Source organism: Palaemon carinicauda, chromosome 41 (assembly GCF_036898095.1).
Source record: "Palaemon carinicauda isolate YSFRI2023 chromosome 41, ASM3689809v2, whole genome shotgun sequence".
Classification (NCBI taxonomy): Eukaryota; Metazoa; Arthropoda; class Malacostraca; order Decapoda; family Palaemonidae; genus Palaemon; species Palaemon carinicauda.
Genome location: NC_090765.1, coordinates 13522196 through 13541336, shown reverse-complemented (window position 1 = coordinate 13541336; position 19141 = coordinate 13522196). Strand labels below are relative to the sequence as shown.

The 19141-nt window shown below is 39.2% G+C and overlaps 1 protein-coding gene across 3 annotated transcripts in view; it reads right to left on the bottom strand.

Annotated features, from left to right (window-relative positions):
- The window catches only part of LOC137632204 (uncharacterized), a 110869-nt gene that overhangs the window by 35948 nt on the left and 55780 nt on the right, over positions 1-19141 (bottom strand). For all 3 annotated transcript variants that reach the window (XM_068364089.1, XM_068364090.1, XM_068364091.1), the window contains one exon: positions 9386-9605. In XM_068364089.1, coding sequence (XP_068220190.1) covers positions 9386-9605 — 220 coding nt within the window. The remainder of the gene's footprint in view (positions 1-9385; positions 9606-19141) is intronic.

The window sequence follows — 19141 nt, the reverse complement described above, 5'->3', positions numbered from 1 at the left end:
GCAGCTCAACGTCACGTTATGACAGCGGTGGCTGACGTTTAAAGTCTCGGCGGAACTGCAGTGACTGCTGATCAAAGTAGTGACTCGACTTAATTGACTGTCGATCAAAGTTACTGTAAACGCAGGGAAGTTCAAGCAGGGAAATTTCACTCAGGGAAATTTCACCTTTCCCTGAGCAACTTTGAATGACACTATTCGTGGTAAATCCAAAATTTGTAATTAAATTTCGGTCACTAATAGAGGTATACACGTTATAAAATAATAAGAAAATTAAAATGAGGAAGTTTTCGTCAGAAACAATAATTATGGGGACACCTTTTATATGTTAGTAACAAAGAAAACAAAAGAACCATCGAGCCAACTCCCGCCATATCCCTGTTCAAGCGCTTGGGAAAGCGACAGGTTGTTCTTTATCACAGTGTAACCATTGAGAGCAGACGTGTTTTGAGAGAATTAACATCGACGACTTTAAGATGGAATTATAATATAAGGTAAGGATCACCGTGTTCTGAGAGTTAGAGAAAAAAAAAAAGGGTTGTCAGGGTTTCTGTTTAAATAACAAGGGCTAGTTGGGTTGTTAATATAATGAAATATAGAAACATGAGATAAAGTGAGGGGTAAGTTTGTCCTAACGGTCGCGTACCCTCGGCAGGAACATACCTGGGGCCCATTTAGGGGAGAGAGCTGGACGGTCTTTGCGGTGGACACAAACAAAATTGTAAGTAAGAGATGTTATCAAGAGGTCTTTACATTTTAAGGAGGGAAAATAGAGCTCGTAAGGGATTAAGCTAGATAAAATATGCCACAGATCGAATAACTATTTAGTGAAATTCTCTCATGACTTAATGATGTCTATTAATGCTTAGTGCTTATTTCTTAGAGTTGATATAGCAGAACCAAGGGATTCACCCACCTAGTATTAAGAATTTTGTAATCAAGAGGTCTTTATAGGAAATATTAATAAAAATGTGTAACATGCAAGAAATAGAATACAAAGGAATCACAATTAATGAAATTATAGCAATAGAGGTTTCCAATAATGTTGTTTGAAATGTGTAGAGAATAGGGTTTTCTTTAAATATGTTTTTTTTTTTTTTTATTAATTGAAGAATTGTCACCATATGAATTTCTCTGTATGTAATTTTTCCAGTGACCTCGACAAATAAAGAAACTTAAAATGTCGACGAGTACTAAATAACCCACAAAGAAGACCCCCCTCACCCTACAGTTACATCGAGATTTATGCTCCGCATCTCGTTGAACAGCAAAGCTGACACTAGGGATAACGTCAGCGTGACGTAACAAATCTCGTTTAGAAGGTTGAAGACCTGAATCACGTATCCCAGAACCGTGACGTACAACAAGCAAAGGATCCTTTCGCACAGGAACAGGATCGTAAGCTTTCATTAAAGAAGAAAGCTTTAACAGCATATCTTGCAAAACACCTAACTTCGGATCAACCGCACTCTGAATAGATCGTGACGTCGGAAACGTCTGTACATGAACGTCATCGCTATGAACGGGACTCTCATGATGACTACATCTAAGACTTTGATCTTGTTCTGAAGGAACTAATTTACGATTCAACGGTCTCGAAACCTTACGCCAAGGCTTTATTTTTTAAAGATGACTCAACGGAAGACGAGAACTTCGTCTCTCCTGATTTATGGTAAGGACGTGCTTGAAGAGCAACGTCTGATACCTTTGAGGGAACGTCTGTTCGTTGGTTTACACCTCTCACTTCCTTAGGTCCTACGACATTCCTTCTCCCTGGGGCAGGGGAGCCTGAAAGAGGTCTCGGACTAGGCAAGCGACAAGCACGAACAAACGAACCCTCAGCAACACTGAACATGTTTTTCGCACTTTCTTCACTGACACTCGCATTTTTTAATAGTTTCACATTAGACATGAATAAAGCTGATTTCTACCTGAAGCACGCAATTCTCCCTTAAATCAAAAGATTAGAATTGCGAAAAAATGTCGTATAATGTAAGCTCATTAGTACAAAATGAATCACACATGCAAAAATTAATAAACATATACATATATATAGAATAAAACGGAAATATAAAAAAAGATCAGTGACATGGGAGGAGACTAAAACTAGATCGCTAAGGACTACGTTTTCAATCTCTCACCGTACAGTGCCTTGGGATGAGAATAAAAACTAGAACGTTTTATCCTCTCTCTCTCTCCCTGTACAGAGACTTGGGACGAGAGTAAACTAAAGGAAAATACTAAAAGGACTAAGAAATTGAAAATTAACATGTTCCTTTAAATTAGTATTTAAAAAACTTCAGTTTGAAAGAAGAATGAACATAACGTCAAAATCGATTAACTCTTTCTGCAAAGTGAAACCGTGATTCTCTCTTACTCTATCGTAACGATAGAGTGCAAACTGCGGAGCATAAATAAACCAAACGTTAGTTCATCTTTGAAAATAGAACGAAGACTATTCAAAGAATAAATTTCTTAAAATATTTTCTAAAAATATTCATCTCATCAATCTAAACAAATATAAAAGTTGAATGGGCTAAGCATTGTTTAACTTCGTTTTCCAAGTCAGTACCGCTTACAAAGAATAGGCATAGGTCGCTTATAAACAAAAAAAAAATTAAATTTATCTCGGTGTTTAGTATAAATGGAAAGCGAATCGAAGAGGCCTAATAAAGGCGGGTGAGATATAAAATACATAGAGGTAAATCTATAAATATCAACAATAATTTATAAAGTGATAAAATAATTACTAAAAGCCTTTAACACACTTCCGTACACTGAGGGAAAGGTCGGCTATCTTTTCTCTATGGAAAATCCAGAGATTAAAAAAGCAAGGGTAAAAAATTTTTCTCTCCTTTCAAAAGAATTTCTTTTGAAAATCGTATTGCTTGAGAATAATCCAACACGGCGAACGCCATAAAACCATGAACAAGTACTTCACCAATCAGTAGAAACTTGAGGTTAAGCGCGAGCGGAACCAATGCTGTCACTACCACCGACAGAGAAGAACTGAATTTATGGAGAAGTATATGCGGTATCTGGCCGATAGTCGGCACTGGGTGGGCACACCCGGCAACCTTCATGGCGATCGCTCGCGAGTTTTTGGAATCTGTCGACCGTCGGAGACGTAAGCTATATATATATTCACCGGCTAAGTTTAATATTTAAAAATTATACAGTAATGTACAAAAAATCAGAAATACAAAACTGAATACAATCAACCGAGACTACCAACTTTGTAAAACAATGAACAAAACCTAAATCAAAATGAATTAACTTAAAAAAACTTGATGTACAGTCAGTCCTAGCTCTTCGCGTGGGTTATATAACAAAGACACGCGCGAAGAGCGAGAATCTGCGAATACTTGCTGTATTAGGGTGGAATAACTTCTATCCCTACCAACTCAGTCTATTGCCTCCGTCTAGTCAATTAACATACTGAACCAAGTACTGCCTAATATTGTTTTTACTTTGTTTCTATCATCATCATCCTCTCCTCCTATGCCTGTTGACACAAAGGGCCTCAGATTTGGCCAGTTGTCTCAATCTTGAATTTTTAAATAAATACTTCTTCATTCATTATCTCCTACTTCAGGCATCATAATCCTTAGCCACATAGGCCTGAATCTTCCAACTCTTTGAGTGCCCAGTGGAGCCAAGCTGAAAGTTTGGTGAACTAATCTCTCTTGGGGAGTGCAAACAGTATGCTCAAACCATCTCCATATACCCCCTCACCATGATCTCATTCACCTGAGTAATTTCTCTTATAGTTTCATTTCTAATTCTATCCTGCCATTTAACTCCCAATATTCCTCTGAGGATTTTGTTCTCAAATCTAAAAAATCTGCTGGATATTGTTTCATTGTCATACCACGACTCCTGTCCATGCAGTAACACCGATCCCACTAAACTAATATATAGCCGTATTTTTATATGTAATTTAAGGCGATTTGATTTCCAAATTTTACTTAACCTAGCCATTGTCTGATTTGTTTTTTTTCAATCTTTCATTAAACTCAAATTCTAAAGACCCTGAATATTTATATGATTTACCTCATTAATCCTTTCTCCTTCCAATGATCTTTTATTTTCCATTCCATATTCCATTCTCATCATCTGTCTTTCTTCCATTATCTTGTGATATTTCACACCATCTGGTTAGCGAGCATTGCAAGTCCTGTGGCGTTTTGATAATAAGGGAAGCATCACCAGCATACCAGTACTTTAGGTCTGCTAAATTCCTGCTACCAATCCATTCCAGTCCTTCTACGCAATCCCCATTACAAAATCCATGAGAAGGATAACCAACATAGGTACAAAACACATTTCCTTAAAGTACTCCACTGTTCACAGGAAATTCATTTGATAGGACTCCATTAACTTATAACTTGCTATGCTCATGAACAGACTTAATAAAATTTACATATCTAAGAGGAACTCTGTAATAACAGGACTCTCCACAAAATTGGCCGGTGCACACTATCAAAGGCTTTTTCACTGTTCGCAAATGCCAATGTAAAATGGATTTGTATAATGTCTTAAAATGAAAATATTGTCACGCTTTGAAAGGCTAGAGAAAGGAAAGGGCAAAACCAGACACCTCATAGTACCTCAGGGCAGAGATCACTCCAGGGAGGACCTAACCTGCATATGGAAAAGGTGTCTCCTAAGAGAAACAAGAACAAGTTTCCGCCTTTTGCCCTCCCTCCAACAGCTTACATCTTAGAAACAAATGAGTGTGATACTGTCGGTACTGAAGAGACCACTCAGGAGAGGACCTAACCTGCCGCCGGCTTAAATCTCAAAAACAAATGAGTGTGAAACCGTCAGCGCTGAAGAGACCACTCAGGAGAGGACCTAACCCTCGAAGGAGAAAGGAGTCCCCTTAAGAGGCGCAGGAATGAGCTCCAGCCCTTTGCACTCAGTCCGCTGGCTGACATCTCAGAACAGGGCAGTGCGGCAGCGTCGGCACTGAAGGGATCACTCCGGGGAAAGGTGTCCACCAAGAGTGGCAAGAACAAACTTCAGACTTTGCATTCCCTCTGCCGGGTGAGCTAACTCAGAATGAATGAGTGCGGAGTCGTCAACACTGAAGAGACCACTCAGGAGTAGACCTAACCCCTAACCCGTGAACAGGAAAGGTGTCCCCTGAGAGGCGAAGGAACAAGCCTCCATCTCTGCACTCCCTCGAAAGGCTAACATATCAGAAAGGAGTAGTGCAGCAATGTCGGCGCTGAATGAATCACTCCACGATAAAAGGAACAAGTTTCAGACTTCGCATTCCCTCCGCTGGCTGAGTTAACTCAGAACGAGGGAGGGGGTGGGTCATCATCAGCTGAGGGGCAAGACTGAGGTGATAGCTCTTGGTCGGCAGAAAGCAGCCGTCTTGAAGAACAGCGAAGGTCCATCAAAGAAGAGCGACTCCCCAAGGAGGAGGGCAGACCCTCTTTGCTAAGAGAAGGGGAGGAGTCCTCCATTCCTAAGGTTAATCCGGAGGGAAGAAGGAAGAAGTTTTCTCGACTTCCAGGAAAACTTGTGAAGGAGAAGCAGCCTTCTTTCACTTCCTGTACGCCGACTCCAAACCGCAACTCTCCTATCTGTAAAAATAAAGAAACAAAACTAAAAGTATAAATTAGTCAAAGGCAAGTTAAAAATAGTTGAGCGGTAACACAGGTGTGTGTGTGTGTGTGTGTGTGTGTGTGTGTGTGTGTGTGTGTGTGTGTGTGTGTGTGTGTGTGTGTGAGAGAGAGAGAGAGAGAGAGCAGGGTAGCTGGTACTACCCCTAACCCCGCTTTAAATATTGGTGGGGTTGCTAAAAGTCTTGAGGCTAGTCTTCCAGCTTTGCCATAAGCATATTCCCTCATAAAGAGCGAAAGGGTTTGTATTAGTGTCGGAACAAGTACACTGTGAAATCATGTTGCAGCAAATGACCACTTTACAGTAGCTGTGTCCCCTTACCCTCAATTATTGAGAGGTTACCAAGTTTAATTGATCTGCTCCCTACTAAAGATAATACTATTTTCAATGGCTCATAAAACATTAAGAAACATGAAATTGGAATGCATGGCTCCTTCAATCATAAAATTTTTCAAACTGATGTGTGATTAAGGTAAGTGTAATATTATTATTATCAATACCAGCCAAACAACAAACCTATCTGGAAAAACATGATGCTAAAAGCCCAAGGGCAGCCCAATACAGAAAGGAAATAGACAAATAACCTATACAGTATACAGAAATAATTAAATTAAGTCTAAAATTATATTAAAAATAGTAATGTAAAAATAAAATCAGTCATATATAAACTATGAAACAGAACTTTTGTCAGCCTGTTCAATAGAAAAGAATTTGCAACAAGTTTAGAATTCTGAAATTCTATTGATTCAACTGCCAGATTAGAAAGATCATTCCACAATCTGATCATAGCTGGAATAAAACTAACAGAATACTATAGTCTTGAGCCTAATGATGGAGGTAGCAAGACTGTTAGAATCAACTGCATACGTGGCACTATGTACAAGATAAGAATACTTGAATTATAAGGATGGTCAGAATTATGCATAACCTTATGTAATATGCCCCAATAACTAACGGAATGATGTTACCAGAGATTAATATCCAGATGTCGGACAAGGAATTTAATAGACTAGAAGTTTTTGTCCACCAAATGAAGATAAGTCAGTAGCTGAAGATTAGACAGAAGAACAATACACTACACAAAACATGTTAGGTCTCAAGTTGATGGACTGGTGACTATAAAGGCACTAGGAAATTTTTTTTATAACTTAGTACTGTATAAGACTTGAGGTTACACATAATACAGCAGTTCATCTGTATTTCAAATGAAGTTTCATAGTAGGTATGTGGAAATACCAAAACAAATTAAAGAAACTAAAGAAACCTACACAGCCCAGTCATATGAATTAACAAATTGAAGAAACAAATCAAACAGGGCTCTGAAACTTAATCCACATCAACTACCTTGGAATCCAAATAGGTAACATGGTAATAAACACATAAAACATTATCCATAAAACTTAAGCACTACCATTTAAACAGATCACAAAGGAAATCTCATAAAGTACATACAAATTACAGATCACAAATTACTTGAAATCACTACTAAAACTCAGTATCAAAATCACTTAGCAATCAAAACTACACTTACCATAACAGACATATTTATCTATTATTAATGGTTAAACTGCAGTCATAGTTGGAAAAGGAAAATCCTACAAACCCAAAAGCCCTATTACAAGTAGTAGTAGTAGTAGTAGTAGTAGTAGTAGTAGTAGTAGTAGTTGCTAAGTTATTATTATTATTATTATTATTATTATTATTATTATTATTATTATCATCATCATCATTATTATTACTTGCTATGTTACAATCCTAGTTGGAAAAACAAGATGTTATAAGCCCAAGGGCTCCAACAGGTAAAATAGCCCAGTGAGGAAAGGAAATAAGGAAATACATAAACTACAAGAGAAGTAATTAAAAAATAAAATCAAATACTTTAAGAACAGTGACAACATTGAAATAAATCTTTCATATATAAACTATTTAAAAAAGAAAAAAAAAACAGAAGAGAAATAAGAAACAACAGTGTGCTAGAGTGTACTCTCAAGTAAGGTACCTCTAACCCAAGACAGAGGAAGACCATGGTACAGGGGCTATGGCACTACCCAAGACTAGAGAACAATGGTTTGATTTTGGAGTGTCCTTCTCCTAGAAAAGCTGCTTACCAGAGCTAACAAGTCTCTTGTACCCTTACCTAGAGGAAAGTAGCTACTGACCAATTACAGTGCAGTAGTTAACCCCTTGAACAAATTGTTTAGTAATCTCAGTGTTGTCGGGTGTATGAGGACAGAGGATAATATGTAAAGAATAGGCCAGGCTGTTCGGTGTCTGTGTAGGCAAGGGGAAAATGAGCCATAACAAGGAAAGGGATTCAGCATAATACTGTTTGGCCAGTCAAAGGACCCAATGACTCTGACGGTAGTATCTCAATGGGTGGCTAGTGCCCTAACAGGCTAAGTAGCTCAGAGAAGAAAATACTGTAAATGGAGAAGTAATGAATAAAGTAGAAGAAATGAGATTCATGTCACCTTGTTCAACAGAGAAGTATTTACAGCAAGTTTGAACATATGAAGTTGCAGTAATTCAGCTATTTGATTGAGATCACTCCACAATTTAGTCAAGTGTCAGAGGGAAACTCCTTGAATCATTAATGAGTAAGGTGCAATATTAATGATCAATAATGAAGATGATCTAATATAAGATACCATACCACATATTCTAACACGTAAGAACAAGAAATGGACATGGGCAGGGCATATGATGAGAATGACACATAATAGATGGACATTAAGAATAATAGATTGGGTCCCTAGAAATTGTAAAAGCAGGGGAAGGAAGAGAAGAGGATGGATTGACGAGCTAAGAAACTTTGCGGGTGTGAACTGGCAGAGAAAGGCCATAAACAGACAAAAGTGGAAGGACATGTCTGAGGCCTTTCTTCTGCAGTGAACTATTAACAGCTGATGATGATGATAATGATGATCACCATCCTACTTTATCTTCGAAGAAGGTGTAGTGATGAAGAAGACTGTGAAATATGAAACTACTACAGGAAGAAAAATAAAGTTTAGTACTGTATAAGGTAACAGGTAAATCAGTTGTGCCTTTGAGGAAAGCGTAAAGATAAAAATGTATAAAATGTCATATACACTATAACTACCATTTATTTCCGCATATAAGACAACTGTAAGATAAGACGAGGTTGAAAATTATGGCAAAATTTAACAAATTTAGGTCATATCTGTTGCATAAGACAACTAGTGAATTACTAGACTATCAGTGTATAGGCTAGCTTTTGCTGTATCCATAAAAATTTTAAATTAATTACATAAAGGAAATATTATCTCATGCTTTTACTAAACATAGTGCCTAAACCAGAAATCATTATTTTCATTACGTTACATTGCCGATCATAACAAACAAACGAACACATTTACACATCTGTGTATAAGTCAGCTTTAGCAGTAACAAATACTGCATTTTACTAAGTAAAGTATTAGTTATGTAATGATGAAGGTATTACTAATGTTGTTTTACTTACTTTACCCTTAGAAATTAAAAATAAATAAAATTTTGGCTTGCCCAAAGGTTAAAGGATCACTACTCTTCTCCAATCGGCCTCCAGAAGAAACGGATGGAGAAGGGTCGGAGGGCAGAGTATTTTGGGGTAGAAGAGGAAAGTTGCAAGTTTTTTACCTCAAGGCCCAACAATGTCTCCAGACTTCTTCCTCCTGCTATATCTTCCACTGGGAAGTAGACCATATGAAAATAACTGTATCCAAAAAGTACTAAATATGAAATAGCTTACCATGTACATCAATCTGGTCTAGAGTTGTAAGAACTATTTCAAAATTTCCTCTTTGAAAAGTGGCTATAGCCTGCAAAATCACTGCGTTTTCATAAGTTGGCAAGCTTGGTAAGTCATCCTCCATGCAAAATAATGTCCGGTGTCCAACACTTGGACATACAGGTGTATCTTGTAAATTTTGCAGAACTACAGCAATACTACTACAGGATTCTTCATACATCTGGAAAAATATTGATTTTTATTATACCAATATTTTTTTAATGTTTAACATCAATCACAATATCTAAATTTATTTACAGGGGATCTTCACACAAATACATATTTTCAAAAACAATTTTCCAATACATTTATTTTCTGTTCAATTATAATTTGGATTTCACAAATTTTGGTTATTTGTATTTTTCCTAACTACAAAACTGAGTTCTTAAAACTGAAGAAACAGCAGCATTGCTGACCCAGCTGGGTAAAAAAGAAAAGAAGAAAAAAAAAAAAAAAAACCTGAGCAGGAGGCTGGCAGAAGTGTGGGGAAGATGGGGGCTACCCTGTTCTACTGTATGTGCTAATTCCCCATTCTGATCTCAGAGCTATAGGGTTTGTGGGGGTGGTAATATGGGAAATGAACCTTCAAAGGCATCAGGTTTGTAAAGCTAGGAAAACTACAACTACTAAAACCTGATTTGTTTCAAATCGTCCTTTAAATAGAAGACATAGTTAGGAGGGGAATGTCCTACCTGAGCCGATTGTGAGAAAACCTCTGACTAGCCCACTCTCCCAACATCTATTCTCGGTTCTATAAGAGGGAGGTGAGAATTAGATGTAGCTCTGCTCGACTACCACTAAAAGGGGATAATCCCTGAGTTTGGAAAGGTGTCACCCATCTGGGCTAAATTAAAGTAATGGGGTTCATCCGGTCTAACCTTCTCACTTTTCCCGAGAAATATATTGTTTCATATACCATTTAGCAAAGTCTCATCTAGTAAGCTTCTTCTTGTTTGGGTGAAAGACCAAATGTCCTTGATGGGAGAAAAAGGGAAGATAAACTACAAATTTTATCATAATTCTTATTCTTCCTACCTGTACAAACCTGAGTTTGTAGAGCTAAGATAAATATGAATTTGTAGTTTGTTCCAAGGCCGATATAAACACTCGTCTTGTCATTTATTTCGGAAACTTCCTTAGGAGGGAGGAAGTCCCAAAAGTGAACAGGGTTTCTGCTTGGTCTTTAATTCAGAATGATCATGACCAGTCCTCATGAGGAGCTATGACATGGCATTCTAGCCTCTCGTAACTCATGGATAAGCAAAAGTGTCACGGTCTGACGAAAAAGGTTTTACCCATGCAGAAAAGCCAAAGGTATATGAATAAAAGATTTGTTAAAAACAAAACATCATTACCCATGATATTAACTTACCTGAAATAGTGTCCGATCAGTCAGGATACTTCCCAGGGAGGGAGAACAGGAAGAGAAAAAGATCAGCCATTCAACCTTCAAACCAAAACACATACTGAATATGTAACTGATAATGTGACAGTAACCTAAATGTCCTGCAGGGGAGTGAATCTTTACATCAATTGATGGGAGGTCACAACAGGACCTAAAAAAAAACTGTCTGGGGACCCATAGGTATAATACTTCAGTTAGTGGGCAGTAAAAGTAGTCTGTCTTTTCCAGACTACTGCTCTATGTACCTGCATTACCGAGTGGTTTTTGCGGAAGGCCAGGATTGCTACAACACTTCAAATATCACATGCATTGGGTGGGCCCCAGTAGACATTTCTCCCAGAGATTTGTAACCTAAAAGAAATGGTGTTCTTGGTCCCTATCTTTTTGTTTCATTCAGTACTCACAAGTAGGTTGGCAATACAGTACTCAGACAAGAGATAGCCCTTTTCAAGTAAAGATGAATGCTCTCACAGGACATAGTACTGTAGCAAACTGTCATTATCAGCCACCTCCTTGATTGAGGAAATGGAGGAGTTAAGCCGATGGTCATTTAAAGAGTGATTTTGGGTCTTATCTGTAAAATCTACTACAAACGAGAATGACAAATATTTCCACCCCTTAAAGTGTGAAACAAGATACGAGAGACCATGGAGCAACCTCACCCGCTTTGATGAGGCTAGGGCAAGGAGGAAAACTGTTTTCAGCAAGAGGTTTCTACCCATATCCTTACGGAGAGGTTCGTATGGTGCCATCTTTAGAAATCTTAGGACCTTAATCAAACTTCAAGTTAGGGGTTTGATTTCCCATGGTGGGCAAAATTGTTCAAAACTTCTAATCAAAGCCAAGATTTCCCACAAAGAGGAAAAGTCAATTCGCTTCAGTCTCAAAACCTGGCTCAAGGCTGAACGATAGCTTTTCACCACAGGGACTGAGAAGCTTCTATTCCTCTAGGAAGAGTAATAAGTCTGCAATCAGTGGAATAGTGGCCTTGAGTGAAAGCGTTCCGTCTACTACACCAACTAGAGAAAAGGAACCATTTTGCCTGGTAGACCGCTACTGAAGATTAGCGGGGCTATCTTAAAAGTTGCTATGCAGTCGGTCTCGAAAATCCATTCTTTCAGAAGATATTCTGGATAACCTCCAACCGTGAAGAGACCAGCACTGAATTGCTGTGAAGAACTTTTTTACATGTGTTGTCGTAGAAGATGTGGCCAAAATGGTAGCTCTCTTGGAACTTCTAAAGGCAGATCTAGAAGGTCTGGATACCACTCCACATGGGGTCACTTTGGTGTTACTGTTGTTGCTCTGAGGTCTTGTGACATTTGGATCTTGATCACGACTTGATGGATTTGGCACAACAGGGGAAAGGCGTAAACATCCATCCCATCCCAGAGGTGTTGGAACACATCTTCCATCACTGCAGCTGGGTTTGGAACTGGAGAACAATACACTGTTAAGTTTATGGATCAGGTGAGTGGTAAGCATATCTATGACAGGGAACCCACAAGTCAGGAGTTTCCTCGACACTCATCATCATCTCCTCCTATGTATATTGACACAATGGGCCTCGGTTACATTTTGCCAGTTGTCTATATCTTGAATTTTTAAATCAATACTACTCCATTCATCATCTCCTACTTCGCACTTCATAGTCCTCAGTAATGTAGGCTTGAGTCTTTCAACTCTTCTAGTGGCTTGTGGAGCAAAGTTGAAAATTTAGTGAACTAATCTTTCTTGGGGAATGCAAAGAGCATGCCCAAACCATCACCATCTACCCCTTACCATGATCTCATTCACATTTGGCACTCGGGTAATCTCTCATATAGTTTAATCTCTAATCCTGTCCTGGCAATTAAGGGGGCTGGCCGGCTAATACTGTTTTTCATGGACAGGAGCTTGACATTCATACCACTTAATAAGGAGACTTAGGACATCTCCAAACTGCATAAGATTTTTGCCTCTGACATTCGGTTTTGCGACGCCAGGCCAATTTATCCTGAAAATGAGTGTCTTTCAAATTCTATCTCCTCCCTTGATACTTAGTATTAAGACCTGGGATTACTCCCCTATATAGACTTGATGTAAACCTCCAATAAAATAAGTTTTTCTAATAAGTAATTGTTTTTGCTATATATGAATCTTTTAGTAACAGTAAAAAAATAAACCCTATAAATCAGGGATAAAAACGAGAAAAAAAAAAACATGAAACAAAATTTGGAAAAAAGGACTCTATGATAATTGATTGTTTTATAATGTTTCTTCAAGTTATATACCAAATTTCAGAGCTATATCTTTAAAACTAAAGTAGACAGAAATGGAAGGTCAATAAGTATAGTTTTGAGATACGGCCATTCAAAGTTTTTCTTTGTATTTTTACAAAGACAATATTAATAATCATGATTATAAATTTTATGTTCCTTTTTGGATATTAACATACCAAAACAATGTTATTTATCATAATTTATTAATAAATTAAGAATCCTTTGCTCAATATCTTGCTTCTTTAGGCGAGACGGTTGCTCCATCATCTTTCTTCTTCACTAACTCAGCTAATATTGCCGATATTACCCACTTCTGAACTCTTATTAGAGTGAATTTTCTCTTCCTTACGTTAGTGAAATTTTGAAATTGTCTTCCTCTTTGTCATGATGAAATTCTTGTTGGAAAAAAAAAAAAAAAAAAAAAAAAAAAAAAAAAAAAAAAAAAAAAAAAAAAAAAAAAAAAACACGTAAATTCAAGTGAATGTCAGAGGTCAAACTCAAACGTATACTCTCGTTGAGGTTTGTGCTAGCACTGATGGCCAAAGGGTTTATTACTGTGTAATACTTTGTCTTGTGACTCATAGACTCTATACTGATGCCATTCCTCACAATTTGTTTCATATTAAAATGTAATAATTATCAATAGTTACGATAACAGAAGAAATACTGTACGCGTAGGCTACAAGTCGTCTCATCGAAAACACCAACAATTACAGTAAGTACAGTTAAGTTGTACTGTAGTAATATTACTGCACATATATTACAGTGAGAATTAGGTTACAGTACAGTACAACTACATAGGAACAACTTTTGTTTTACAAAACAGTAAAGGGATGATGACCCAGTAATACTTTACCTTAGCACAATACTGTACTGTAACCTTACTGTGTCCAGTAAGAAATGTACATGTGTGTACATATACTGTACACTGTACATATGATTATAAACTGTTGTAGAAACCAAATTAAAATATTAGATAATATTTACTGTATTAATCATCAGCTCGGGCATCTGCTCATGAAAAGAGGCAGTGACTTTTTAGGTTAGGAGTTAGCCCACCCTAGTGAAGCGTTTATTCGCGATATCCCTTTTCGCGCCTGCGTCTGTCCTAAATATTGCGAAGAAGGAGGGCTGACTGTATGAAGTAATGAACATTCAAAATAAACATTTTTAGAAACATTAACATTCATATATAAACTATAACAATACTTATGTCAGCCTGTTAAACAAAAACATTTGCTGCAATTTGAACTTTTGAAGTTCTACTGATTTAACTACCCGATTAGGAAGATCATTCCACAACTTGACCACAACTGGAATAAAACTTCTAGAGCACTGTGTAGTATTGAGCCTCATGATGGAGAAGGCCCGACTATAAGAATTAACTGCATGCCTAGTATTACAAACAGGATGGAACTGTCTGGGAAGGGGAAGATCTGAATGCAAAGGATGGTCAGAATTATAAAAAATCTTATGCAACATGCATAATGAACTACTGTAATTGAATGACGGTGCCAGAGATTAATATTTAGATCAGGAATAAGAAATCTAATAGACCGTAAGTTTCTGTCCAACAACTTAAGATGAGAATCAGCAGCTGACAACCAGAACGGAGAACAATACTCGAAACAAGGTAGAATGAAAGAATTAAAACACTTCTACATACTAGATTAATTACCAAAAATCTTGAAAGACTTTCTCAATAAGCCAATATTTTGTGCAATTAAGGACATACCTAATGTGTTTCTTAAAAGTATATTTGCTGTTAATAATTATATCTAAAATTCTAAGCCATACAAAGTTAAATAAACATTATCAATGCTGAGATCAGGATGTTGAGGAGCCACTGTCCTTGCCCTATTTACAATCATACATTGAGTTTTGTTACGATTCAACTTCATACCCCTTAATTTGTACCATGCACTAAAATCAGCTAGATCTCTATTAAGAGATTCAGCAACCCCAGATCTACATTCAGGAGATGGAATTGATGCAAAGAGAGTAGCATCATTTGCATATGCAACAAGTTTATTTTCTAGGCAAAACCACATGTCTTGTGTATACTGTATAGTATAAAAGAGTAATGGGCCAAAAACACTACCCTAATTATTACTTACTAAGCTATAACCCTAGTTGGAAAAGCAGGATGTTATAAGCCCAGTGTCCCCAACAGGGAAATTAGCCCAGTGAGGAAAGGAAACAAGGAAAGATAAAATATTTAAGAAAAAAAAGTAACAACATTAAAATAAATATTTCCTAAACCATAAAAACTTTCACAAAACAAGAGGAAGAGAAACTAGATAGAATAGCGTGCCTGAGTGTACCCTCAAGCAAGACAACTCTAACTCAAGACAGTGAAAGAACATGATACAGAGGCTATGGCACTACCCTAGGCTAGAGAGCAATGGTTTGATTTTGAAGTGTCCTCCTAGAAGAGCTGCTTACCATTGCTAAAGAGTCTCTTCTACCCTTACAAAGAGGAAAGTAGCCACTGAACAATTACAGTACAGTATTAGCCCCTTGAGCAAAAAAGAAGCGTTTGGTAATTTCAGTGTTGTCAGGTGTATGAGGAAAGACGAGAATGTGTAAAGAATAGGCTAGACTATTCGGTTTATATGTAGGCAAAGAAAAATGATATTTTAATTATAAAATGTTATTTTTATTAGTAAAATAAATTTTTGAATATACTTACCCGATAATCATGTAGCTGTCAACTCCGTTGCCCGACAGAATTCTACGGGAGGGATACGCCAGCTATCACAATACTAGAAGGGGGTGTACTCACCAGCGCCACCTGTGGCCAGGTACTACAGTACTTCTTGTTGACACCTCCTCAATTTTTCCTCGGTCCACTGGTTCTCTATGGGGAGGAAGGGAGGGTCAATTAAATCATGATTATCGGGTAAGTATATTCAAAAATTTATTTTACTAATATAAATAACATTTTTCAATATTAAACTTACCCGATAATCATGTAGCTGATTCACACCCAGGGGGGTGGGTGAAAACCAGTGTACAAGATTAAAGGATAGCTAAGTATCCCGTATTTCATATAACAGTTATCTCAAATAACAATGAAATAATAAGTACCTGGTAAGGAAGTCGACTTGAACCGTTACTCTGCCTCTTTTTTAAGTTCGTCTTCCTTACTGAGCGCAGCGTTCCTCTTAGGAGGCTGAATCAACTCAAAGGTGCTAAAGTATATAGGGCTGCAACCCCTACTAAAGGACCTCTACACAACCTCTAACCCAGGCGCTTCTCAAGAATGAATTGACCACCCGCCAAATCAAAAGGATGCGGAAGGCTTCTTAGCCTACCGTAACAACCATAAAAACAACAATAAAAGCATTCAAGAGAAAGGTTAAAAAAGGTTATGGGATTAAGGGAATGTAGTGGCTGAGCCCTCACCTACTACTGCACTCGCTGCTACGAATGGTCCCAGGGTGTAGCAGTTCTCGTAAAGAGACTGGACATCTTTAAGATAAAATGATGCAAACACTGACTTGCTCCTCCAATAGGTTGCATCCATTATGCTCTGCAGAGAACGGTTTTTATTAAAGGCCATCGAAGTAGCTACGGCTCTCACTTCGTGGGTCCTTACCTTCAGCAAAGCAAGGTCTTCCTCCTTTAAGTGAGAATGGGCTTCTCTAATCAGAAGCCTTATATAATACGAAACCCCGTTTTTGGACATGGGCCTCGAAGGTTTCTTGATGGCACACCATAAGGCTTCTGACTGTCCTCGAATAGGTTTTGACCTATTAAGATAATACTTCAGAGCTCTGACCGGGCAAAGAACTCTTTCTAGCTCGTTACCTACCATGTTGGAGAGGCTAGGTATTTCAAACGATCTAGGCCAAGGACGTGAAGGAAGTTCATTCTTAGCTAAGAATCCGAGCTGTAAAGAACATGTTGCAGATTCGGATGTGAACCCAATGTTCTTGCTGAAGGCATGAACCTCACTGACTCTTTTAGCTGTTGCAAGGCAGACGAGAAAAAGAGTCTTGAGGGTAAGGTCCTTGAAGGAAGCTGACTGGAGAGGTTCGAACCTAGGTGACATAAGGAACCTTAAGACTACGTCTAGGTTCCAGCCTGGAGTGGGTAGACGACGCTCTTTAGAAGTCTCAAAAGACTTAAGGATGTCTTGAAGGTCCTTGTTGGAAGAAAGGTCCAAACCTCTGTGGCGGAGAACTGAAGCCAACATACTCCTGTACCCTTTAATCGTAGGGGCTGAAAGGGATCTCTCATTCCTAAGATGTAATAGGAAGTCAGCTATTTGGGTCACAGAGGTATTGGTAGAGGACACTGCATTGGCTCTACACCAGCTCCGGAAGACTTCCCACTTGGATTGGTAGACTCTACGAGTGGAAACCCTCCTTGCTCTGGCAATCGCACTGGCTGCCTCCTTCGAAAAGCCTCTAGCTCTAGCGAATCTTTCGACAGTCTGAAGGCAGTCAGCCGAAGAGCGTGGAGGTTTGGGTGCAACCTGTCTACGTGAGGTTGACGTAGAAGGTCCACTCTTAGAGGTAGAGTCCTGGGGAAGTCGACTAGCCATTGAAGTACCTCTGTGAACCATTCTCTTGCAGGCCAAAGGGGAGCAACCAGCGTCAGCCGTGTCCCTTCGTGCGAGATGAACTTCTGAAGGACTTTGTTTATTATCTTGAACGGTGGAAATGCGTAAAGGTCGAGATGGGACCAGTTCAGCAGAAAAGCATCCACATGAACTGCTGCTGGGTCTGGAACTGGGGAACAGTACAAAGGAAGTCTCTTGGTCATGGAGGTGGCAAACAGATCTATGGTCGGCTGACCCCACAAGGTCCAAAGTCTGTTGCACACGCTCTTGTGGAGGGTCCATTCCGTGGGAATGACCTGATCCCTTCTGCTTAGGCGATCTGCTGAGACGTTCATGTTGCCCTGAATGAACCTCGTAACTAGGGTGAGGTTTAGACTTCTTGACCAAATGAGGAGGTCCCTTGCGATCTCGTATAGGCTCCTCGAATGGGTCCCTCCTTGCTTGGAGATGTAAGCCAAGGCTGTGGTGTTGTCGGAGTTCACCTCCACCACCTTGCCTAGCAGGAGGGACTTGAAGTTCAATAGGGCTAAATGAACTGCTAGTAGCTCCTTGCAGTTGATGTGGAGCGTTTCCTGTTCCTCGTTCCACGTTCCCGAGCACTCCTGTCCGTTCAAGGTCGCGCCCCAGCCCGAGTCCGATGCATCCGAGAAGAGATGAAGATTGGGGGTCTGAATCGCCAACGATAGGCCCTCCCTGAGAAGGAGATTGGTCTTCCACCACAAGAGAGTGGTCTTCATCTCTTTGGTGACTGGGATAGAGACTGCTTCGAGAGTCAAACCCTTGTCCCAATGAGCTGCAAGATGGAATTGAAGAGGGCGGAGGTGGAGTCTCCCTAGCTCGACGAACAGGGCCAGCGAAGAAAGGGTCCCTGTGAGACTCATCCACTGTCTCACCGAGCAACTGCTCCTCTTCAGCATGCTCATGATGCAATCTAGGGCTTGGCTTATCCTTGGGGCCGATGGAAAAGCCCGAAAATCCTGACTCCGAATTTCCATTCCCAGGTACACAATGGATTGGGAGGGAATGAGCTGAGACTTTTCTAGGTTGACTAACAGACCCAGTTCTTTGATTAAGTCCAAAGTCCAGTTGAGACTCTCCAGACAGCGACGACTCGTGGAGGCTCTCAACAGCCAGTCGTCTAAATAAAGGGAGGCTCTGATGTCCGATAAGTGGAGGAATTTTGCTATATTCCTCATCAGATGCGTAAACACCATAGGAGCTGTGCTTAGGCCAAAACACAGGGCTTGGAATTGGTAGACAACCTTTCCAAAAACGAATCTCAGGAAAGGTTGGGAGTCTGGATGAATAGGAACGTGAAAGTAAGCATCTTTCAGGTCCAACGAGACCATCCAGTCCTCCTGCCTGACCGCTGCTAGGACCGACTTCGTCGACTCCATCGTGAACGTCTGCTTGGTGACATAAGCATTGAGCGCGCTGACGTCCAGCAAGGGTCTCCAACCTCCTGTCTTCTTGGCCACCAG